Below are 20,507 nucleotides of genomic sequence, written 5' to 3'. Positions count from 1 at the left end.
ATGGCTCCTCCGCAGTTAGGGAAATTCCAACGTTGTTCAAACTCTTCAGCGATGCTCCACGGTGTTTAGAAACTAGAATAATAGTAAAAAACATTGGTTAAAACATGACTATAATATTGTTTCTCCATTTTTTTTCCTACATAGACTCTCAACCAAGAGCCTGATATGTCCTTCACGCCGGACCTAAATTTGATCGGGGACAGCAAGGTGGAAAATTCTTCCCCAGTGCCAACAAGCATTCAACAACCCCCATCATGTTCCGTACCTCCCCAACAAAAGAAAAAAAAACAGGAGAAAAAGCAGGAGTACTCTGAAGAGGAGGTCATATTTCTACAACAAGCAGAACGCATCCTTCAGAAACCGCCAGATGATAGCGACGATTTCACAGCGCATATTAATAGTAGAATGCGAAAAATGGAAGAATCAACTAAGATAAATTTCCACAGGCTCGTGTATGAGCTATTAATTAGGTCACTCAAAAGCAATTTACATGACTCTATTTACATTGCAGACCCACTTCTATATTCGCCTGCCCCAAGCGCATATGTGGGGCCCCCCCAGCCCAGTTGAAGGTTACTCCCCCACCCAGTACCCCGCCCACAAGTCAGACCATTTATAGTGCTTTGCTGGAGTCAGAGGAAGATTTGCCCCGTTACTCATAATTTTTAGTTTTTTTTTTTTTTATTATTGTTGCCTGTGCTAACACCAAATTTTATCACTCCCAATAGGTGCTGGCTGTATGGTATACAGTGGTGATGACACTGTTTGGACAAGGTCACTACAGACATGGCGCAAGTACAGATTGATGGAAGCTGGGGCCACAATCTGTACTTGTGCCATGTGTGATTTGGCCTGTTCAAACTGGCGTCTGACTCACCGTATAACATACAGCAGTCTACCTATAGGGATTGATAAAATTTGGTGATAATGCTGTTTTCTACATTTTATATACATAATGTGAAATTGATATATTAGAAAAAAACAACAACATATTTTTTATTTAATACTGTGCAGTGTTGTTGGCACAGTCTTGTTTATGCAGCCTTATTGGCTGACAACACAGAGTTAAAAAAAAAAAAAATAAAAAAAAAATAAAATGTTATTTAATACTGTGCAGTGTTGTTGTCTTGTTAATACAGCCTTATTAGCTGTCAACACCGTTATATAAAGAGTTAAAAAAAAACAAAAAAAAAAAAAGCTTTTTTTTCTTTTACAAGAAACAAATGTGTAGTGTTTTTTTTTTTCTTACCTTGCAATACTGGTACTGCAGCACTTTATCGATAGCCTTGCAGATCTCTGGAATGATGACACCCAAGGACTGAAGAGAGATGAGGGTCCCAAACTTCAGGTCTTCCAATGACCTTGCTGTAGCCAGGTACCTCAGGGTAGCCACCAGTCTCTCTTCAGCAGGAATTTCCCTCCGCCACTTTGTGTCCTGCCTCCGGATGCGGGGGGTAACCATACTCAGCAATTCCTGGAAAGTAGCGTCATCCATGTGCAGGTAGTTGCAGTAGTCGCCCAGGTTGTTCTCCTTGATCTCCATCAGCAGGGACATGTGAGAGCGAGTATCCCTTTGCTGCAGCCACTCCTTGGTCCAGCATGCTCTTCTCCTCCTTCGCTGGGCCCTCTACTGGATCACCTTGACCCCAGCTTGGGCGACTAACACTTTATATTAATAGGGATGCATCAGCACAGAATTCAGGAACAGGATAGAATGCAGGTAGCAGACACTTTGTAAAAGGCAAGCCAAATACAAAGCAGAGCACAGTGGCAATGTACAGAGTTCAGCAGGTATACACCTAGCCTCACTTGTAGCAGAGCAGAATGTGCACAGGTGGCTGCTTTTTACACCCCCTAGCTAGCCCCGCGCATTATTTCAATTTCCAACCAATTGTGAGGATCCTCGTGTGTTGTAAACTCACGATCTATCGGGCACGATCTCACGATTTGGACTTCCAACACGATTCACGATAGATCGCGATATTGTGAATCAAATTGGCAGCTTTTTTTACCTAATCGTGCTCACGACTGCCGGGGAGCTCCCAGGGAGAGTTCAGGGGAAATCGTACACAATGTCAGATTGTGAGCACATCGCTATGTGTGTAGGCACCTTAACTCAGAAACAGTACTATTTGACCCAGGCTTATGACAGATGTACAAAGTCATGCCTTACAATAGTGTAGAGATGAGGCTTAACATTAGTAGCATTAGTTTGAGCATTGGGTGGCATTACTCTGTTTGTACAGAATAAAATAATGGAATTAAATGTCATACACAAGTAAGAACAGGGTCTTGACAGTGTTATAAATAAATGTGACATTTCATTCTAAAATGTAATTAAGTACACAAAACTGTTCAAGTCAATTTGAATGCAGTGTATCAACATTTTTTATATAAATACTATTTTTTTAGATAGTAGAATGAAATATATTATATGTTTAGTGTTTAAAATATATTCAAAAACATGCATATCTTTAAATGAGCACTACATGTATAGATAAAAGCTTCATTTAACAGTATCCACACTGCTTGAAGATCCCCTTAAAAAATAAATTGGAATATTCTTTCCTGCAGTTGTCCAAAAAGAAAAAAATAAATAACAAACGGACACATATTGGCGTTAATACATAATACGGAAATACTTGTATTTGTACCACAAATATTAAAGTATGCTCACTCTCTTGGAGGCCCATAATGCTCTTGAAATAAAATGTTATTTCACTATGCTTCTAAATGAAATACAAATATTGTACACAAAGCAGTTACATGCCATCTAAAAGGGGTTCATCATACAGAGCACAGGAAAATTCATGCAAGCCACTAGATTTTACCCTTTTTCTATCCTTACACCTTCCTCGTATTTGAACTTGGATTCCTCAGTTTCAGGATAAACCAACTTGGAAAGTGCAAGAGCACAAGGAGCAGCCATAACAGAGGCAGCAATAAGCGAAGATGCATCAATCTGAAACAGAAATAGGCAGCTTTAACGGTTAGTTATTTTCCATTAACTGCAGTTACCGCTTCCTTCCAGTAAAATCTACTCAATTCAATTCAAAAACATCCAATAATTACTCTTATGAACAAAATGAATTAACCACAAATATTATTAGCAGCGCTGTGCAATAAAATAAAAAAATAACATCATCCAAATAAAGGATTTGACAAATTATGTTTTGACGCTAAATGGCTAAGTGGCCAAGTTGTAGCCCATCTTATGATTTCCCTAGGAGAGATTTTAAATGCCAAACTATAGTTTTAGTTGCAGCTGTTACATCTGTGAGAGGATGTCTATACACTCAGGGCCTGAATCAGCACAGATCGCAAGTGCGAATACGGATGCAGATCGATTGATTGTTTGACATTGCACATGCATATAAGCCATACTGTGCATGCGCTACAATCGCATTACGATTACGGACGCACAGAAGAATCCATCACACAGTGAGTGACAGACTATCAGCGTTTGGGGGGTGGTGACAAGAAAATGCAGATGTCTGTCCATTTCATGGGCGTGCATAAATTAGCCACTGCAATTGCATATGCAGCATAAGAGCTTCTGCGTGTGAGGAGACTTCCAGTGTCTGTGGCTGGTCAGACCAGTTGTAAATGCTGCATGAGTGGCTGATGTGCATCGATAGTACCAATGTTTACGCAGAAGAGCGAGATTGGACGGATATGAGAAAGCAGCATTAACATATTCAGTCCCGGCCCCGGGGGTGTCATCACCCTGTGCAGGTCCGTATGAGGACGGCAGTGCGCTGTGCCCTGTGCAGCACTGCCGCCCCTTCCCTCCCCCTCTCCCTTCTCCTTGAGCTTAAATCTTCATTAAATCTTCATTACCAGCGGCTATCCCCTCTGGAGCCAGCCACGTTGATGCCACCCTGTGCAGCTGTACTGCACGAACGTCCCTCAAGCTGGCCCAGAGCAAATTTTAGTAGCTGCTTTCCGTATGGATTCGCAGCTGCAATTTCAAATTGCAATCCGTACTGAATCAGGCCCTGAGATTGGAGCAAACACAGTGTACTTCTTTGCTGGAGAACTGCATGTAACAACAATGTAACTTTATGATCAGAACATAACAAGAACCAAGTAGTAACAGGTATTGGCATGTATCAGCCAGACAGTCTAAAATAGGGCTCTAAACAACACATCAATGGCGCGGCTTAAGCTGGGTATGCACTTTTATAATGATACTTGAGATGGGATTCTTTTCACAATTACACTTCAGATTGAAAGTCCTGATGAAGATGCACATTCATTCGTACACACTATTACAGTCTACAGTGACGACTTTCTGCTTTCTGGCTGTGATGAGTCTGGCAGCCTGTTTGAGAGACTCATCACAGCAGAGAGCTTTTCATCGGTATAGGTGGGCGCTGCTGGTAGGCCATGGCAATGCAATCGCATCATCGTGGCCCCGTCCTGCACTATATAGTGCCGATATTAGAAGTATTGCAAAGTGGGAGAGGGCTATGTCGACGCAATTCTGCACAAACAATGTCATTGCCCCCCTGGAACGCCCACTTTTGCTCAGTAAGCAAGTGTCTACGGGAAGGGGGGTACGGGCCAGTGACAACCTGCTCTGAGAGACTTGCCTTCTGTTCCAAGTAGAAATGAGCGCCACACAATTTTTGTGAGCCTAACACCCATTTTGACGGTTTAGGCATTTATGTAATGCAATCTGTGAGCTTTATTTCTTGAAACTATCTGCTGAAAAGGTCATGACTGCAGGAGCATCATGATTTTATAGGTGTGCACCCAGCTTACTGCATGGTTACTGTTAAATCATTGTAACATCTGAGGCTGCAAAGTGACAGCAGTGACACAGAGTGGCACTGCCTGGGGCATCCTTAGGACTCTCTGGGTGGCTCTGCAGGCTGCGTGCCCAGAGTGCAGCAGCTCCACTGGTCACAGGGTGCCATTCCAGGCACTGCAAGCTAAATGCAGGTCCCATGGGGCAGAGACGCCACCCCCTGGGCTCTGGGCAGTGGCACCATTCTCATACCTCTAATTTTGGCTCCGCCAAGCCCTATGCTGGACAGCATAGCCCTGGTGACTATAAACAGTTAATCATTTGCAGTTCTCCCTATTCAGCCGATGCTGTGCGTTTTGCAGAGTTACCTCTGTTCAGACCACAGTTCCTTTACATTCATTCATTTAAGATTGAATAATAACATAATTTGATTGACCAATCACAGTACGCATGTGTAATACCCTGGTTGTGATAAGGGTGCAAATGATGTGGTGTAGGTACAGGTCAGAATTACCTTGGTAGGTTATTTTTCCTTTGACAGCAGCTTTTCCCTATACCCTACCCCAGCAGAGAGGCAAGGATTCCCCAGGAAGACACAAAGAAGGGTAGACAGGGCTTTGAATAAAATAAAACAGTTTATTCCATAACCAGGAATAGGAATTGGTTATGGTGAAGAGGAGAGAAACTGGATTCAGCTAATTTAAACTAACACAATCTAATGAAATCACAGACACTTTATACACATTAAGGTCATCACACATATTGAAACTATACATTTTAGCTTAATACTACATTACTAAAACAAACCAATATAATCAATCTATGCATACACATTAATAAACACCAAGATAACTTTGGTGTGACCAAGGATACTACAGGTCTTTATGTGCACATTGGGGCCCAATTATCTTGTTAAGCTGTGGGATTCTTGATATAAAACTCCTTTTAGCAATGAGCAAAATATTGCAGCACATGTATTAAAGATGGTTGTATCAAACAAACTGGAACCGCTTCCTGTGGAATCCGCTGTGTAGGTATAGCATCTATAGGATAAAGTCCTGTGCAGTGGAGCAGATTTCTAAATATACTGTATACAGGTTGAGTCTCCCATATCCAAATATTCCGAAATACGGAATATTTTTAGCCTGACTGACATATTGAAACCTTTGCTTTTTGACGGTTCGGTGTACACATATTTTGTTTAAGGCACAACATTATTAAAAATATTGTATAAAATTACCTTCAGGCTGTGTATATAAGGTGTATATGAAACATAAATAAATTTAATGTACGTACACAAACTTTCTTTGAGCCACAAAATTATTGAAAATATTGTATAAAATTACCTGCAGGCTGTGTGTATAAGGTGTATATAATACATAAATGCATTTTGTGTGTAGATTTGGGGCCCATTCCCAAGATATTTCATTATTTTATGCAAATATTCCAAAATACGGAATATTCCAATATCCAAAATACTCCTCGTCCCAAGCATTTTGGATATGGGAGACTCAACTTGTATATATATTTTAAAGGATTTATCTCACCCAGACCAATGAACGTTGCTGAGCCAGTCCCCTCAGATGAAGGTGAATCAGACAAAGGTATAAAGTCTTGTCTCTGACACATGCATGTCACCATACAGTTCTTAATTTGACTATATTTTACTTATGTTGCTCTCCCACTGCTTTGTCTCTCCCTTCTGCTTACTCTCTGTCAGCTGCTCATCTCTGCTCCATGGCATCAACAGCTCTCCCCTCACAATGGCACCAACTGTCACTCCTCAAACTGCTGTTTTGTTTATTATTTATATAAACTTTTTTCAAAATGGCATTGGCATCTATGCGCTTTTGTAGAATGATCTTATTTTAATAGGATATCACATGCTTCCCTGCTGAATATATGCATGTCCTCACGCAAAAGAAGTTGACATCAACCAGATATATTAAAATAAGCATTAGAACTTTGGTCTTATCACTGTAAATTACACAGTTATGGGAATTGCATATAAATTACATAATATTCACATCACGGCATACATCTATCAGGTAATTCTATTTGGGGCTCCTGTGCTACATTGACAGATGCTCCTTAAAACAACAGATCTTGTCTAGGAAACCCCAACCCCCCCGCCATGGATAAGTCTTGGACTCTTTCTGTACTTTCTCTGGGACAGGCTGTACAGACCTTAAGCTGATTATGGTGGTTTTCTGTTCTCCAACCTCTGTTGTTCTTCTCTGCTTGTTGGTGACATACCACTCTCATCTGCTGTACATTGATTTTATGTACCTCTTGCATTTCACCTTGGAATTCAGCAACACAGTCAATATGGGACCATGGATTCTGGACAAATGGAGGTTGTGATGACCTTCTTACAGTGCAGGTCGGACAGCTCCGGCACCATCTCTTAATGTCTTCTCTCATGCCAACCCAAAATAACTCTTTCACGATGCCTACTTCCATCCTTCCGCGCCCAGGGTACCTGGACTGGTCATGATATTTTTCTAACACAAAACAGGCTCTTTTCTTTGGGACCACCAGTTGAATATTCATGTAGTTAGTTTTGGGATCCACACTGCATCGAAACAAATGTCCCTTCTCTTCAAAAAGCCTTTCTCGCTGCCTCAACAGCTTCACGAGTTCTGGATTGGATTCTTGCCTTTGTTGCTTCGTCAAGTATTTCCCAGCCCTCAGTAAGGCCTTGAGGTGTCTTATCAACTGACTGTTGCCTTGCAAATTTTCACACCTGGTAACTTGTTTGGGTTGCTTAAGGCTTCTAGAACTGGATGTTAAATGATTCATGTACAACAGTGAAGCATTCTGCCGGACAATCTGGAGACTGGAAATGGGGATCTCTACCTCTTTTTGACAAGCTTCATCTTGTCCATCTTCCTCTCTTGCAGGTAGTTTGGACATTACGCCTCCTTTCCTTTTGTCTTTCCCAGGTGAAAGGCTTTGTTTCTCTGAAAGCCGGACAGTTTGCAACTCTCCTCTGAGTGACGCTACAAGTTCCTCAGAGCAGTTGCGCAGCACATTCATGCCCACTATCATTGGAGGCAATCCATCATCTTGGACAGTGGTAATTATGAAGCCTTGCTGGGGTAACACTGTTCATCCAATTCGAACTTCAGCTTCCCAGTATCCTTTGTAAGGGATGCAATGCCCATTACTGGCAATTGGGTTTATTAATGTGGAAGTTGATGGAAACATCTGTTCCTCCCCCCAGTGCTGCTCAAACTGGTGTGTATTGTGGTCACTTGTGAGCCAGTGTCTAAGAGAGCATGCATTGATACTCCATTGATGTAAACTGGAGCCACTCGGCATTGCCCAACATAATGGGGTGACCACAAAGTTTTGGAGTGTAAACGGTCTGGCTGCTCACATTCTCTCTTAATATGTCTGCTCCTGTCATCGCTTTGGAAAATAGATTGTCCTTGAGAGGCAAAGCGGTTGAAAGAAAGTCTTGCCATGCTGCTATGGATGTCCATTTGGGAACTGTTTCGTTGTCTCTCTTGGCACCATTCCATTTCTTCCTGGAGCTGTGCCTGCTGTCTTTTCATACTCTGCAGCTGTGTAGAACATTTCTGTCACACTGCATGTCAGTTCTGCCAGCTGAGCTTGTAATTCACTAGTGGAGTCAGGTGTGCATGCCTGTGAACATTGCACTGTCACTCCTTTCACCGCAAGTGGGTAAGTAGCTCCTTTAAAACTTGACTCCTGGGAATCAGAATTATCTCGATACCCCAGCAACTCTGAAAAAGACACTTGAGGAGCAACTTCGGAGGAAAGGCTGGAGCTTAGAACTTTAATCGCGGCCTCTTTAAAATCCATGAATGTGCTGTCAGGTTTTTGCAATCTCAGTAATCGCAACTGAGTTTTTACAAATTCGTCCTTTGCGCCTTCAATAAACTGGTCCAATAACATTTTGTCTTTGCCATGCACTTCTTCAGGGTCTGCATGCTGAACATCTCTGAGTGTTTCCTGCAGATTTAGGGCATAATCACGGAGAGATTCTCCCGGTAGTTGCTTTCGAGCATAGAAGTGCATTTTAAGTTCTGACACTGTCCTTGTGTCAAAGGTGGTAGCAAGCCTTTTGAGGATCTGGTCCACAGTCTTTCTCCTCAGTAGGCCAGGAAGTTACCTCTTTTAGTGCAGGTCCTTTCAACTGTCCCATCAAGATCTCCACTTGTTGCATGTTCAATGGGTACAGACGAAACATGGACTGCATTTTTCCCTTGAATTCTCCCAAGATGCTGGTTTCACTGCTGTTGTCAATAACTGTGTAGGCTGGGAGCCAAGGGTCCCCGAAGTAGTATGGCATGGTAATTGGGGTAGCAAGAGTCATAACTGGATCTTCATTCGGTGCTGGTCCCCCTCCTGCGGGTTGCCTGTCTTGTGACATTATCTTTGTGCTGAGGGTATGGCTTGCTTTGGACTCTGCAAATCTTGTTCAGGGACGCCAAATGTAATACCCTGGTGTGAAAAGGGTGCAAATGATGTGGTGTAGGTACAGGTCAGAATTACCTTGGTAGGGTATTCTTCCTTTGACAGCAGCTTTTCCCTATACCCTACCCCAGCAGAAAGGCAAGGATTCCCCAGGAAGACACAAAGAAGGGTAGACAGGGCTGTGCATAAAAGATTAAAACAGTTTATTCCATAACCAGGAATATGAATTGGTAATGGTGAAGAGGAGAGAAACTGGATTCAGCTAAATTAAACTAACACAATCTAATGAAATCATGGACACTTTATACACATTAAGGTCATCACACATATGAAAAATATACATTTTAGCTTAATACTACATTACTAAAACAAACCAATATAATCAATCTATGCATACACATTTCTAAAGACCAAGATAACTTTGGTGTGGCCAAGGATACTACAGGGGGTCTTATGTGCACATTGGGGCCCAATTATCTTGTTAAGCTGTGGGATTCTTGATATAAAACTCCTTTAAGCAATGGGCAAAATATTGCAGCACATGTATTAAAGATGGTTGTATCAAACAAACTGGAACTGCTTCCTGTGGAATCCGCTGTGTAGGTATAGCATCTATAGGATAAAGTCCTGTGCAGTGGAGCAGATTTCTAAATATATATATAGTGAGGCAAAAAAGTATTTGTGTGGACAGCCACCGATTGTGCAAGTTGTTACACTTTAAAAGATGAGAGACGTCTGTAATTTCCATCATAGGTACACTTTAACTGTGAGAGACAGAATCAGAACAAAAAATTCCGGAAATCACAATGTATGATTTTTAAACAATTTATTTGTATATTCTTTCGGAAAAAAAATATTTGGACACCTACCAACCAGCAAGAATTCTGGCTTTCACAGACCTGTTACTTCTTCTTTAGGAAGCTCATCTATCCTCCACTCGTTACCTGTATTAATGGCACCTGTTTGAACTGGTTAACTGTATAAAAGACACCTGTCCACATCCTCAAACAATCAGACTGCAACCTCTCCACCATGGCCAAGACCAGAGAGCTGTCTAAGGACACCAGGGACAAAATTGTAGACCTGCACAAGGCTGGGATGAGCTACTCGACAATAGGCAAGCAGCTTGGTGAGAAGAGATCAACTGTTGGCGCAATTATTAAAAAATTGAAGAAATACAAGATCACTGAAAATCTCTCTCAACCAGGGGCTCCATGCAAGATCTCACCTCGTGGGGTATCAATGATCTTGTGAGGGATCAGCTAAGAACTACACGGGGGGACCTGGTCAATGACCTTAAGAGAGCTGGGACCATAGTCACAAAGGTTACCATTAGCAACACACTACATCGTCATGGATTCAAATCTTGCAGCGCCCGAAAGGTCCCCCTGCTTAAGCCAGCAAATGTCCAGGCCCGTCTAAAGTTTGCCCATGCCCATCTGGATGATCCAGAGGAGGATTGGGAGAATATCATGTGGTCAGATGAGACCAAAATAGAACTTTTTGGTATAAACTCCACACACAGTGTTTGGAGGGAGAAGAATGATGAGTGGCATCCCAAAAACACCATACCCACTGTGAAGCATGGGGGTGGAAACATGCTTTGGGGATGCTTTTCTGCAAAGGGGATAGGACGACTGATCCGTATTACGGAGAGGATGAATGGGAACTTGTATCGTGACATTTTGGGGAAAAACCTTCCCTCAGTAAGAGCATCGAAGATGCAACGTGGCTGGGTCTTCAAGTATGAAAATGACCCCAAACACATCGCCCAGGCAACTAAGGAGTGGGTCCGTAAGAAGCATTTCAAGGTCCTGGATTGGCCTAGCCAGTCTCCAGACCTCAACCCAATAGAAAATCTGTGGAGGGAGTTGAAAGTCCGTGTTGCCTGGCGACAGCCCCAAAACATGACACATCTAGAGAAGATCTGCATTGAAGAGTGGGCCAAAATACTTGCTACAGTGTGTGCAAACCTGGTCAAGAACTACAGGAACCGTATGACCTCTGTAATTACCAACCGAGGTTACTTTACAAAGTATTGAGTTAAACTTTTTGATTGTCCAAATATTTTTTTCCAAAAGAATATACAAATAAATTATTTAAAAATCATACAATGTGATTTCCGGAATTTTTTGTTCTGATTCTATCTCTCACAGTTAAAGTGTACGTATGATGGAAATTACAGACCTCTCTCATCTTTTGAAGTGCAACAACTTGCATAATCGGTGGCTGTCCAAATACTTTTTTGCCCCACTGTATATTTTAAAGGATTTATCTCACCCAGACCAATGAACGTTGCTGAGCCAGTGTCCCCTCAGATGAAGGTGAATCATCTGACACATGGGTGTCACCATACTGTTCTTAATTTGACTATATTTTACTTATGTTGCTCTCCCACTGCTTTGTCTCTCCCTTCTGCTTACTCTCTGTCAGCTGCTCATCTCTGCTCCATGGCATCAACAGCTCTCCCCTCACAATGGCACCAACTGTCACTCCTCAAACTGCTGTTTTGTTTATTATTTAATGAACTTTATTCAAAATGGCATTGGCATCTATGCGCTTTTGTAGAATGATCTTATTTTAATAGGATATCACACATCTATGGTGTATTTTTTGCATTTCTCTGACATGTGGTATTAGGCAGGGCCGCAACTAGGGGGAGAGTGCTAAGGGGGCACATGACCCAGGTGCCAGACTTGAGGGGGTGCAAGGGAGAAGCTGCTGGGAGGCTAGGTTGCTGCTCTCATGGGTTTGGAGCCGCATCCCGGCCTTGAGAGGCACAGAGACACTGTCAGTCTAATGTGGTGCCGGTTGCAAGCCAATCATGGTCAGCTGATTGGCTGCCGGTCTGTGAGCTCCAAATGGTTCACGAGCAGCGCCATATTACAATGACGCCAGTACTGACCATTCCCCAGCGTGTGGCAGCACCATCCCGCGCCACCCCAATCTCACCCACCGCACGGCCCTGGCAGGTAAGAGAAGGGAGATGGGGCCTTACTGTGGCATAATGTAAAACGGGCCTTACTGTGGCATAATGTGTAAGGGGCATTACTGTGGCATAATGTGTAAGGGGCATTACTGTGAGTTAATGAACAAGGGGCATTACTGTGGCTTAATGTTTAAGGGGCATTACTGTGGCATATATAATGTGTTGTAAGGGGCATTACTGTGGCAGAATGTGTTGTAAGGGGCATTACTGTGTTGCATAATGTGTTGTAAGGGACATTACTGTGGCATAATGTGTTATAAGGGACATTACATTACTGTGTGGCATAATATGTTGTAAGCGTCATTAATATGCGGCATAATGTGTTATCAGGGGCATTACTGTGTCACAAAACCACACACCCTTTTCATCCTCTATGTTGTATTTTTTGGGGGGGGCTGCCAAATTATGGCTTTGTCCCGGTGATAAAAGTCCTAGTTTCGGCCCTGTGTTAGGTATATATCGACAGTCATATGTCGACATTAATTATGTTGACATGGACATAATGTTGACTTTGACCATAATATTTATCATGTAGACAGTGATGAAATGTTGACATATTAGAATGTCGACATATATCCCAGCCCAGTGGTGACTTACCTGCTCCAGAAGGCTACAGTAGCATCTTCTGGGTCCTGGTAGTCAGATGATTGTGACTTACGGGTCAGTGCTCTGATCCTCCAGCAATCAGGTATTTCTCCCCATCCCTAACCATCCCTCTAGTGCCTAATCCTAACCCCCCCCCATCCAGCCTAAACCTAATGTCGACATTCCTACAATGTCGACATTTCGCCTGAGATGTCGACACATTGCCTGACGACATTTTAACAATGTCAACATTGTGAATGTCAACATTGTCATTGTCTACCTTTTAAGTACATCCCAATAGGTGTACAACGCTTCTGTTGAGATGCCATTCCGTGGCAAAAAAACGTATTGCAGGAAATATCTATATTATTCTTTGGTAAATATATTGATGAAAAGCATCTTTGTTCCCATAACGCAGCAGCACATGGACGAATAATGAAATCGCCCAGAGTAGAAAACACCTAAATCTCATTCTATGTCTGTACTCTGGAAGAGGTGTAGGGTGTATGTATTTTATAGGAAATGAACAATAGAAGGTGTAAGGAGACAGGGATACATTCACAGATCATATGAATAGACACTGCCTCATCTTAGATAAAGCAGGACCGTAACTAGGGTAGTGCGACATGTGCCAGGGCAAGGGGCACTGTTTGGGCCTGTCAATTTTCCTGTCTATTATCATTCTCACTTGTAGCTTCCTCTTCTTATATCCCCAGCACGTCCTGGACTCCCCTATCTCTTCTCTGGCCCTTTTCAGGTGTACGGTGTACATATCTTATGTCCTTATTTAAAAAATGGGGGGGGGGGCACCAATGCTCTCTCTGGCACAGTTCACCAAAAAGGTTTAGGCACTTATAGGGGGAGGCTAGGTTTAGGCACTAGAGGGGGAGGTTAGGGTTAGGCACCCCTAAAGGAAGATTAGGGTCAGGGGGGCGAGAGGGTTAGGGATAGTGAAAAAAACGTACCTGTCGGGATCTGCTGTTGCCGGTTTTCCGGCGTCAGGAAGACCGGCAACAGCATACCGATTCCGTGAGAACATGCAAACTTGCATGTTTCTTATGGGTTGAGTATGGGTTGTCTGTGCCGGAATCCCGACAGGGTTAAAATACAGACACTTGTTGGTCGGTATGCTAACCCTCCTCCTCTCCCTACCCTAACCCTCCCTTTTTGGTGCCTAACCCTAACCTCCCCCCCTAGTGACTAAACCTAACCTCCCCCACCCTGCACCCTAAACTTAACCCTACCCCTAGTGCCTAAGCCTCCCCTAACCCCTGATACTTACCTTCAGGATGCCGCCGGTCTGGATTCTGGAGCCGTGAGCCTGATGATGTCGGGAATCTTGTGCCAGCATATCGACCGTCGGCATCCCGCACACCGGGATGCTGACTACATCCCATTTCACTCTCCCCTGCAGCTCACAATGGCAAAACTCGCATCCAGATGTTTTATCTTTGTAAGGATACAACTCGCTCACAATTACTGACTAAAAACTCGTAAAATAATAGACCTGCTTCAGACTAGCGAGTATAGCCTGAGCAGATCAGAGTTACACAGAAATATGCACAGATCAGTGAGATCTGTGCATGCTTCTATGTGTAAAAACCTTTTTTGATTATGTAAAAAATAGATTGCATAATATTGCCTTTTACAGTTGAACTAGAGGTCCCAGAAAGACTCCACCACATGCTGGTACTTGGGGAACCACAAACACCAGCATGCATGGCAATAAGGGCCTGTTGGAACTTCTAGTTCACCTGCAATCAGCCCAGGCCTGGGGTACCCTGGAGAGGGGAAATCCCTTTATTGGGGGGTCCCCCACCTCCCCAGGAATCCCTGGCCTGGGCTGACTAGCGGTTAGGTGATTATGCTTTTGCCAGGGGTTCGGCAACACCTCCACTAGAAAGAGTCTGGTGCTGGTTGTGGAAAATACAGGGAAACCCTGCGTTTTTTTTCCCCCTGTATTTTCACAACCAGGACTGGCTCAGAAAAGCTTGGTGCTGGTTGTACTTTTTTTTTACTTTTACATTTTATTATTTAACACAGAAGCCTTTACAGATCTCATTGATCTGTGAAGGTTTCTATGTAATTCTGACCTTGTAATGAAAGTCGCATTATAAGGCCCGAGTTTTCATACGAGAAAACTCACACTGACCCGCATAATGTAATAGCTCGACCTCACAAGTTTGCATGTTATTACATTTGCCAAGCTGTGGGACAAACTCAGACCTTTAAATGTGCGAGAAGGTCCAAGTTTGTCCCGCAGACAAAAACTCAACCCTATTACATTTACCCCATGTGCCAGGACTTGGTAGCTGGCTCCCCATCACTCTGGCATAGGTATTATGTTTGTGCAGCTCTATGGCAGCTACACAGTTCTCTGTAGTTCATGCCTTCTCTGTCTCCAGCACTTTTCCCACCAGTTCTGTGCACTGGGTGCAGCCATCTTGGAATAGGTCAGCTGACCATCGAACTAATCGTGCAACAGGACCCAGTCATGTGATCCAGGCCACCAATCCCAGAGCAACAAATGGTATAAAAGGCCTTCCTGACGCACTCAAAAGTTGCCAGTGCTACGATAGACATAGCCTGCGTCCAGCTTCCAAGATGCTCTCTGAATAATCTGCTCATGATCTTATTAACCCCTGCAGCACCAGTTCCAGCTTGATTAAACCCTGCTGCACCAGTTCCAGCTTGGTTACCTCCTGCAGCACCAGTTCCAGTTTGGCTAACCCCTGCAGCACCAGCACCAGCATAACCGGTCCCAGCCCGGCATAACAGCATAACCGGTCCCAGCCCGGCATACCAGCATAACCGGTCCCAGCCCGGCATACCAGCATAACTGGCCCCAGCTTGATGTCCTAGTTAGCCGGTCCCAGCCCAGCATAGCCGGTCCCAGCCTGGCACAGCAGCGTAACTTGTCCCAGCCCGGTGTCCGGCATACCAGCGTAACCGGCCCCAGCCCAGAATACCAGCATTCCCATTCTGTCTGACATATCACCCCAGCCAGTCTTCTACTAGTACCATCTCTAGTTCACACCTCACGCAAAGGAGCTATATACACCCGCCCAGCTTCCTGCATTCGGCATTCATTCCAGAAACAGTCCCAACATCATACCTAGGAACACAAGAATCCAAAAACCTGACACCAGGGTTAGGAGAAATATCCCACATAGCAGGACCAGAAACAATAGTGTGAGAGCAGATTGCTGGGCATACTAAAATAGTAAATAGATCGTAAATCTGAGATATTAAATATTTAAAAAAGGGATGTAAGTAAGAATGATTTAATTGTATGGGTCCACTGTGTGATTTGCAGAAGAAAATGGCAATAACCCAACACATAAGAAGTGTGAGACCTTCGAACCAGCTAATCCTGTGTTTGATAAGTATGCTCCTGAGTATGTGATCACAGGATTCTCAGTTATTTTAGTCATTACTAAAAGTTAATGGCAGATGGGTGCTTTGTGTCCCCATGTACTGAACTCGGAGCTGACACACTCCATTTGCTAGCACATAGCTGACAATGTCAATACCAAGTTCCTGTCACACAAGTGCTGACATGATCTATTTGGCTGCACATAGCAGGGATGTGTGACAGAGAGTCAGCTCTTACTCTGCTTGCTGCGTTATAGTATAGAATCATGTACTCATTCCTGGCTTATAAGAGAGCACATCATGGTGAGGCTGAAAGTGAGCAGAGGGAGGCCGACAAGTTGGTCAACATTTGGGGCCCTATTTATCACAATCTGCATTGTTTTTTTTTAAATAATAAAATACAGACAATAAAAACAAAATTCAAACCATGGGCCTGATTCAGCAGGAATCGCAATTGCAAATCTGCACGCAGGCAGCTATGCAATTGCGATCGTTGCTATTATGCAAATGCAGCAGGAGGTGTATGACATGCCCTGCTGCATTTGTGATCCCAGCACTGCAATGGTCGCGATGGTGGACGACGCGGGGCCTCCGGCCAGCTGAGTAAGCCTCAGCTTACTGAGACTGGCCGGCTTGCGAGTCCAGGACACTGCATTGATCAACACAGATCCTGGGCTGGCCACTCCCAAAAAATGAGGCAGATATGCCCCCGTTTCTGGGAACTCTGGCCAACCCTGCCCCCACACCGCCTCTTAAATGCCTCAGCCTGTCAATCAGATAAAGGGCGGGATGTACTAAGCATCGCATCCGTGATGCGGTACTTTCCGCCTTTCTTCGGGTACATACCATGGTTGATTACCGAGGTATGTACCTGGAAATAAGATTTACATTGCAAAGAACAGCTCTCCTGATAAGAGCTGCGCTTTGCAATGCCCTAACATTGAGGGACTTCCGAGTCTAACACCCAGAAGTCCCTCTGGCGTCCTTCTGCATATGCGTAGAAGGACGCGGGATGAGGGGTTGGATGCAAGGGATCCGATTGGATCCCTCTCAGGAGAGGCATCCCAAAAAGAAGCCCATAGGCTTCTATTGGGTAACGCCACCTGAAAATGGCGTTACCCACTGGGATGAAGCATCGGAATGCATCGCATTTTCAGGGGTTTTACCACATTCTTCCCTTTAGTACATCATGCCCAAAGTCAGAGTAAGCGTATCACTTCAGTGACATCAGATAGGAAATAGTTATAGAACAGAATGGTACATAATGAGAAACAAATTATTACCAGTTACTTATATAGCGCACACATATTCCGCAGCGCTTTACAGAGAATAGTTGGCCATTCACATCAGTCCCTGCCCCAGTGGAGCTTACACTCTATATTCCCTATCACATGCTCACACACATACACACTATGGTTAATTTTTGTTGGGAGCCAATTAACCTACCAGTATATTTTTGGAGTGTGGGAGGAAACCGGAGGACCCGGAGGTAACCCACGCAAGCACAGGGAGAATATACAAACTCTGCACAGTTTGAAACTAATATCAAAATACTGTATATAACACCACAATACTAATGAATCAGCTCTCTGCGCGCTACTATAAATCAAGCCCCTGTGTCATAGGGATAAGAGGCGTCATCCAAAGAAGGACACTTAGCGTATGCCAAGTCATCTAGATCAAATACGAAGGTTCAGCACTTCTGGCCAAATACACATGTTCAGTTTCATGCTCAAGAGTAGCACTGACCAGGGAGAGCCAAGCACAATGTATGGGGGCCTGTAGAGGTCATCCACAAACGGGCACCCAATCTGCATTTCTAAAGCCGATGTGACAAATTTTCATGCAAATTTACCAATCTCCTCCTGCTGGAAAATGGGCTCCGATTAGAGCTGATCAGGTGAAGAGCAGGAAACGTCACTTTGCTTCCAGTTTTGGCATTGTTGTATGTGCTACGCATGCACGGCTGTCAGCCTGTGCATGTGTCAGTAGGGATGACAAAGGGATGTGGAGGATCCCTCTCTGAAATAATCTTCTGGAGGATCAAGCGAATTTACAACTGCTGCCCTTACTTGCTTGGATATATTTGAAACTGGATACCTGAATAATGGATAATGTGCTGCATTAATTACTAACAGCTATGTGCAGTTAACATCCTTGCCTTAAACACCCTCTTGGCTTATCCTGTGGACTTATTTTTGGAGTACCAAGATATGATACGCAAATTGGTGTGGTGCTTACTCTGCAGCAGTCTCTCTGTGCCCTAGAGGGGGTTGCAAGTTACTAATGATCCATGAGCAATGGTGTCCAAGTGTCAGGATGCGGCCTTTAATCGGCCGCTACTCACCTCCGCGCTGTCATCCTTGGGCTTAGGTGTTCAGTCACTGGGAGTGGTGGTGAGTGGTGACTGGGAATTCTCCCTGGGTCTGCTAGGGCTTCCGTGAGTGCGTCCTGGTTTCCGGGGTGCCGGGCATGGGCGCAGACATGTTGGTCCATATTACCTGACTAATCTCTCCCAATGGTAGTCATGTGGTCACTCAGCTGATCCTCTGATCCAATAACCAGCTCCCCAGGGGTATTTAAGTCTGACTCCAGGAACATGAAACTGCTGTTCAACTTCGCTGTTCCAGTGATTGTGATACTCACCAGTGTTGCTCTGAGTTATCCCCTGCAGAGTGTTGCTTCAGCCTGTTCACAGTTTTCCAGGGTTACCTGTATTAGCTTCAATGCTAATTCTCAGTCTGAGACTTTAGTGCTCTCTCAGAACTCCAGTGTTTTATGTTATTTTTCCTGTGTGTCTTGTAGTGTGCTGCTCAGCTCTATTGCAGCTTCTCTGTGTTACTGAGGTGTCATGTTTCCTGCTAATTACTAGTTCGCTCTCAGCTGGACCTCTAGCTATTCCCAGTACATGCCTGTGTCCATATCTCTGTTTCTCTGTGCAAATCAGCACCTGGACCTCTAGCAATTTCCAGTACATTTTCCTGAGTTCTCAAGCAAGTCAGTTCATTTCCAATATTCAAGTATTCAGTGCATCTCCAGTATACAAGTATTTAGTTCATTTCCAGTATTCAGCTCACCTTCAGTGTTCAAGTTTTCAGTTCATCTCCAGTGTTCAAGTATTAGCTCATATACTAATTCATTTAATATAGTTTCCATCTTTCTGCCACTCACAGGTACCTGTCCTGAGGGCCACGACCTGCCCACTTGGTGCAGCGAAACCCAAATCCCGACTGGAGGGGTCACTGGTGAAGACCACCAAGTGGGTTAGACTCCGCGCCTCTGGGCAGGTCTAGCCAAACCTGGGTTTGGCCGCAATAGGGAGACCTACCTGTCACTCACCTGCTTATTCCTTAGTCACCCTGGCTTCTCCTCTACGGTTCGTGACACCAAGCACAGAGTAACAGTGGGTGGCTACTACAGGATTGTGATATCTGTACATTAATTCAAAGTAGCAACTGAGTATCAACTGACTGCAATTTTCAACCTGTAGCACAAGCAAATGATTGAAACAAAAACAGATCACCAAGTACTCCACAGAGTAGGAGATCATAGTGGATGAAATAACCTGCAGCTTGTGCAGTCCCTAGGCTGTAAGATGCTCCCAAATAAAAAGGTTCCAGCGAGGCTTAGCTTGTAATCATCCGGTTTTAGATGGAACAAAGTCTCAGTCCCAAGATAGTAAGCAATAGGTGGTCCAGTAAAGTGCAACTCTCTGGTAATCGGCCTACCATCTTGGGACTAAGGGCCTGATTCAGACCCACTCGCGAGCGGCTGTCCGCTCGCAAGTGGGTCGATGTTCTGCACTGAGCATGCGCACGACGGAGGGAGCTCCGTCGTGCGCATGCGCCAGACGCGACGAGCGAAGGACTTTCCTTCGCTTGTTGTGTCTGATCAAAGGGGGCGTGCTGTCGATGTTGATTGACAGCACGCCCCCTTTGGTGGGCGTGCCGGGGGCGTGCCTCCCTGACGGGGGCGTTCCTAAGGGAACGCCTACCGTCAGAAGCGGGCCCACTTACATCACTAGTGATGTCAGTGGGAGTGATTTTGGCTCTGATAGAGCCAAAATCACTCCGGGCCTTGCGGTTGAAAACCTCAACCGCAGGCTCCGGCTCGCAGTTCCGATGGTCGCGATGGTCAAGACCATCGCGGCCATCAAACTGCACGCTCGTATAGGCTGTGGGTGGTGACCCACAGCTATACGAGCGTCCAGGAGGACGCTCCATAGTTATGGAGGACGGTCCTCATTCAGAGCGTACGGCTCTGAATGAGGGCCTAAGACTTTGTTCCATCTAAAATCGGATGATTACAAGCTAAGCCTCGCTGGAACCTTATTATTTGGGAGCATCTTACAGCCAAGGG

At 44.4% G+C, this 20,507-nt stretch overlaps 1 protein-coding gene and 1 pseudogene across 3 annotated transcripts in view; both read right to left on the bottom strand.

Moving 5' to 3' along the window:
• SLC28A1 (solute carrier family 28 member 1) overlaps nucleotides 1–20,507 on the bottom strand; it is a 131,365-nt gene that overhangs the window by 26,466 nt on the left and 84,392 nt on the right. For all 3 annotated transcript variants that reach the window (XM_088444122.1, XM_088444131.1, XM_088444114.1), the window contains one exon: nucleotides 2,832–2,962. In XM_088444122.1, the coding sequence (XP_088300248.1) occupies nucleotides 2,832–2,962 (131 nt within the window). The remainder of the gene's footprint in view (nucleotides 1–2,831; nucleotides 2,963–20,507) is intronic.
• On the bottom strand, nucleotides 6,845–9,155 carry LOC148540515 (uncharacterized; annotated as a pseudogene).

The sequence above is a fragment of the Taudactylus pleione genome, unplaced genomic scaffold, assembly GCF_031769625.1.
Source record: "Taudactylus pleione unplaced genomic scaffold, aTauple2 ptg000019l, whole genome shotgun sequence".
Lineage (NCBI taxonomy): Eukaryota > Metazoa > Chordata > Amphibia > Anura > Myobatrachidae > Taudactylus > Taudactylus pleione.
This window is presented reverse-complemented; position numbering and strand designations above follow the sequence as displayed.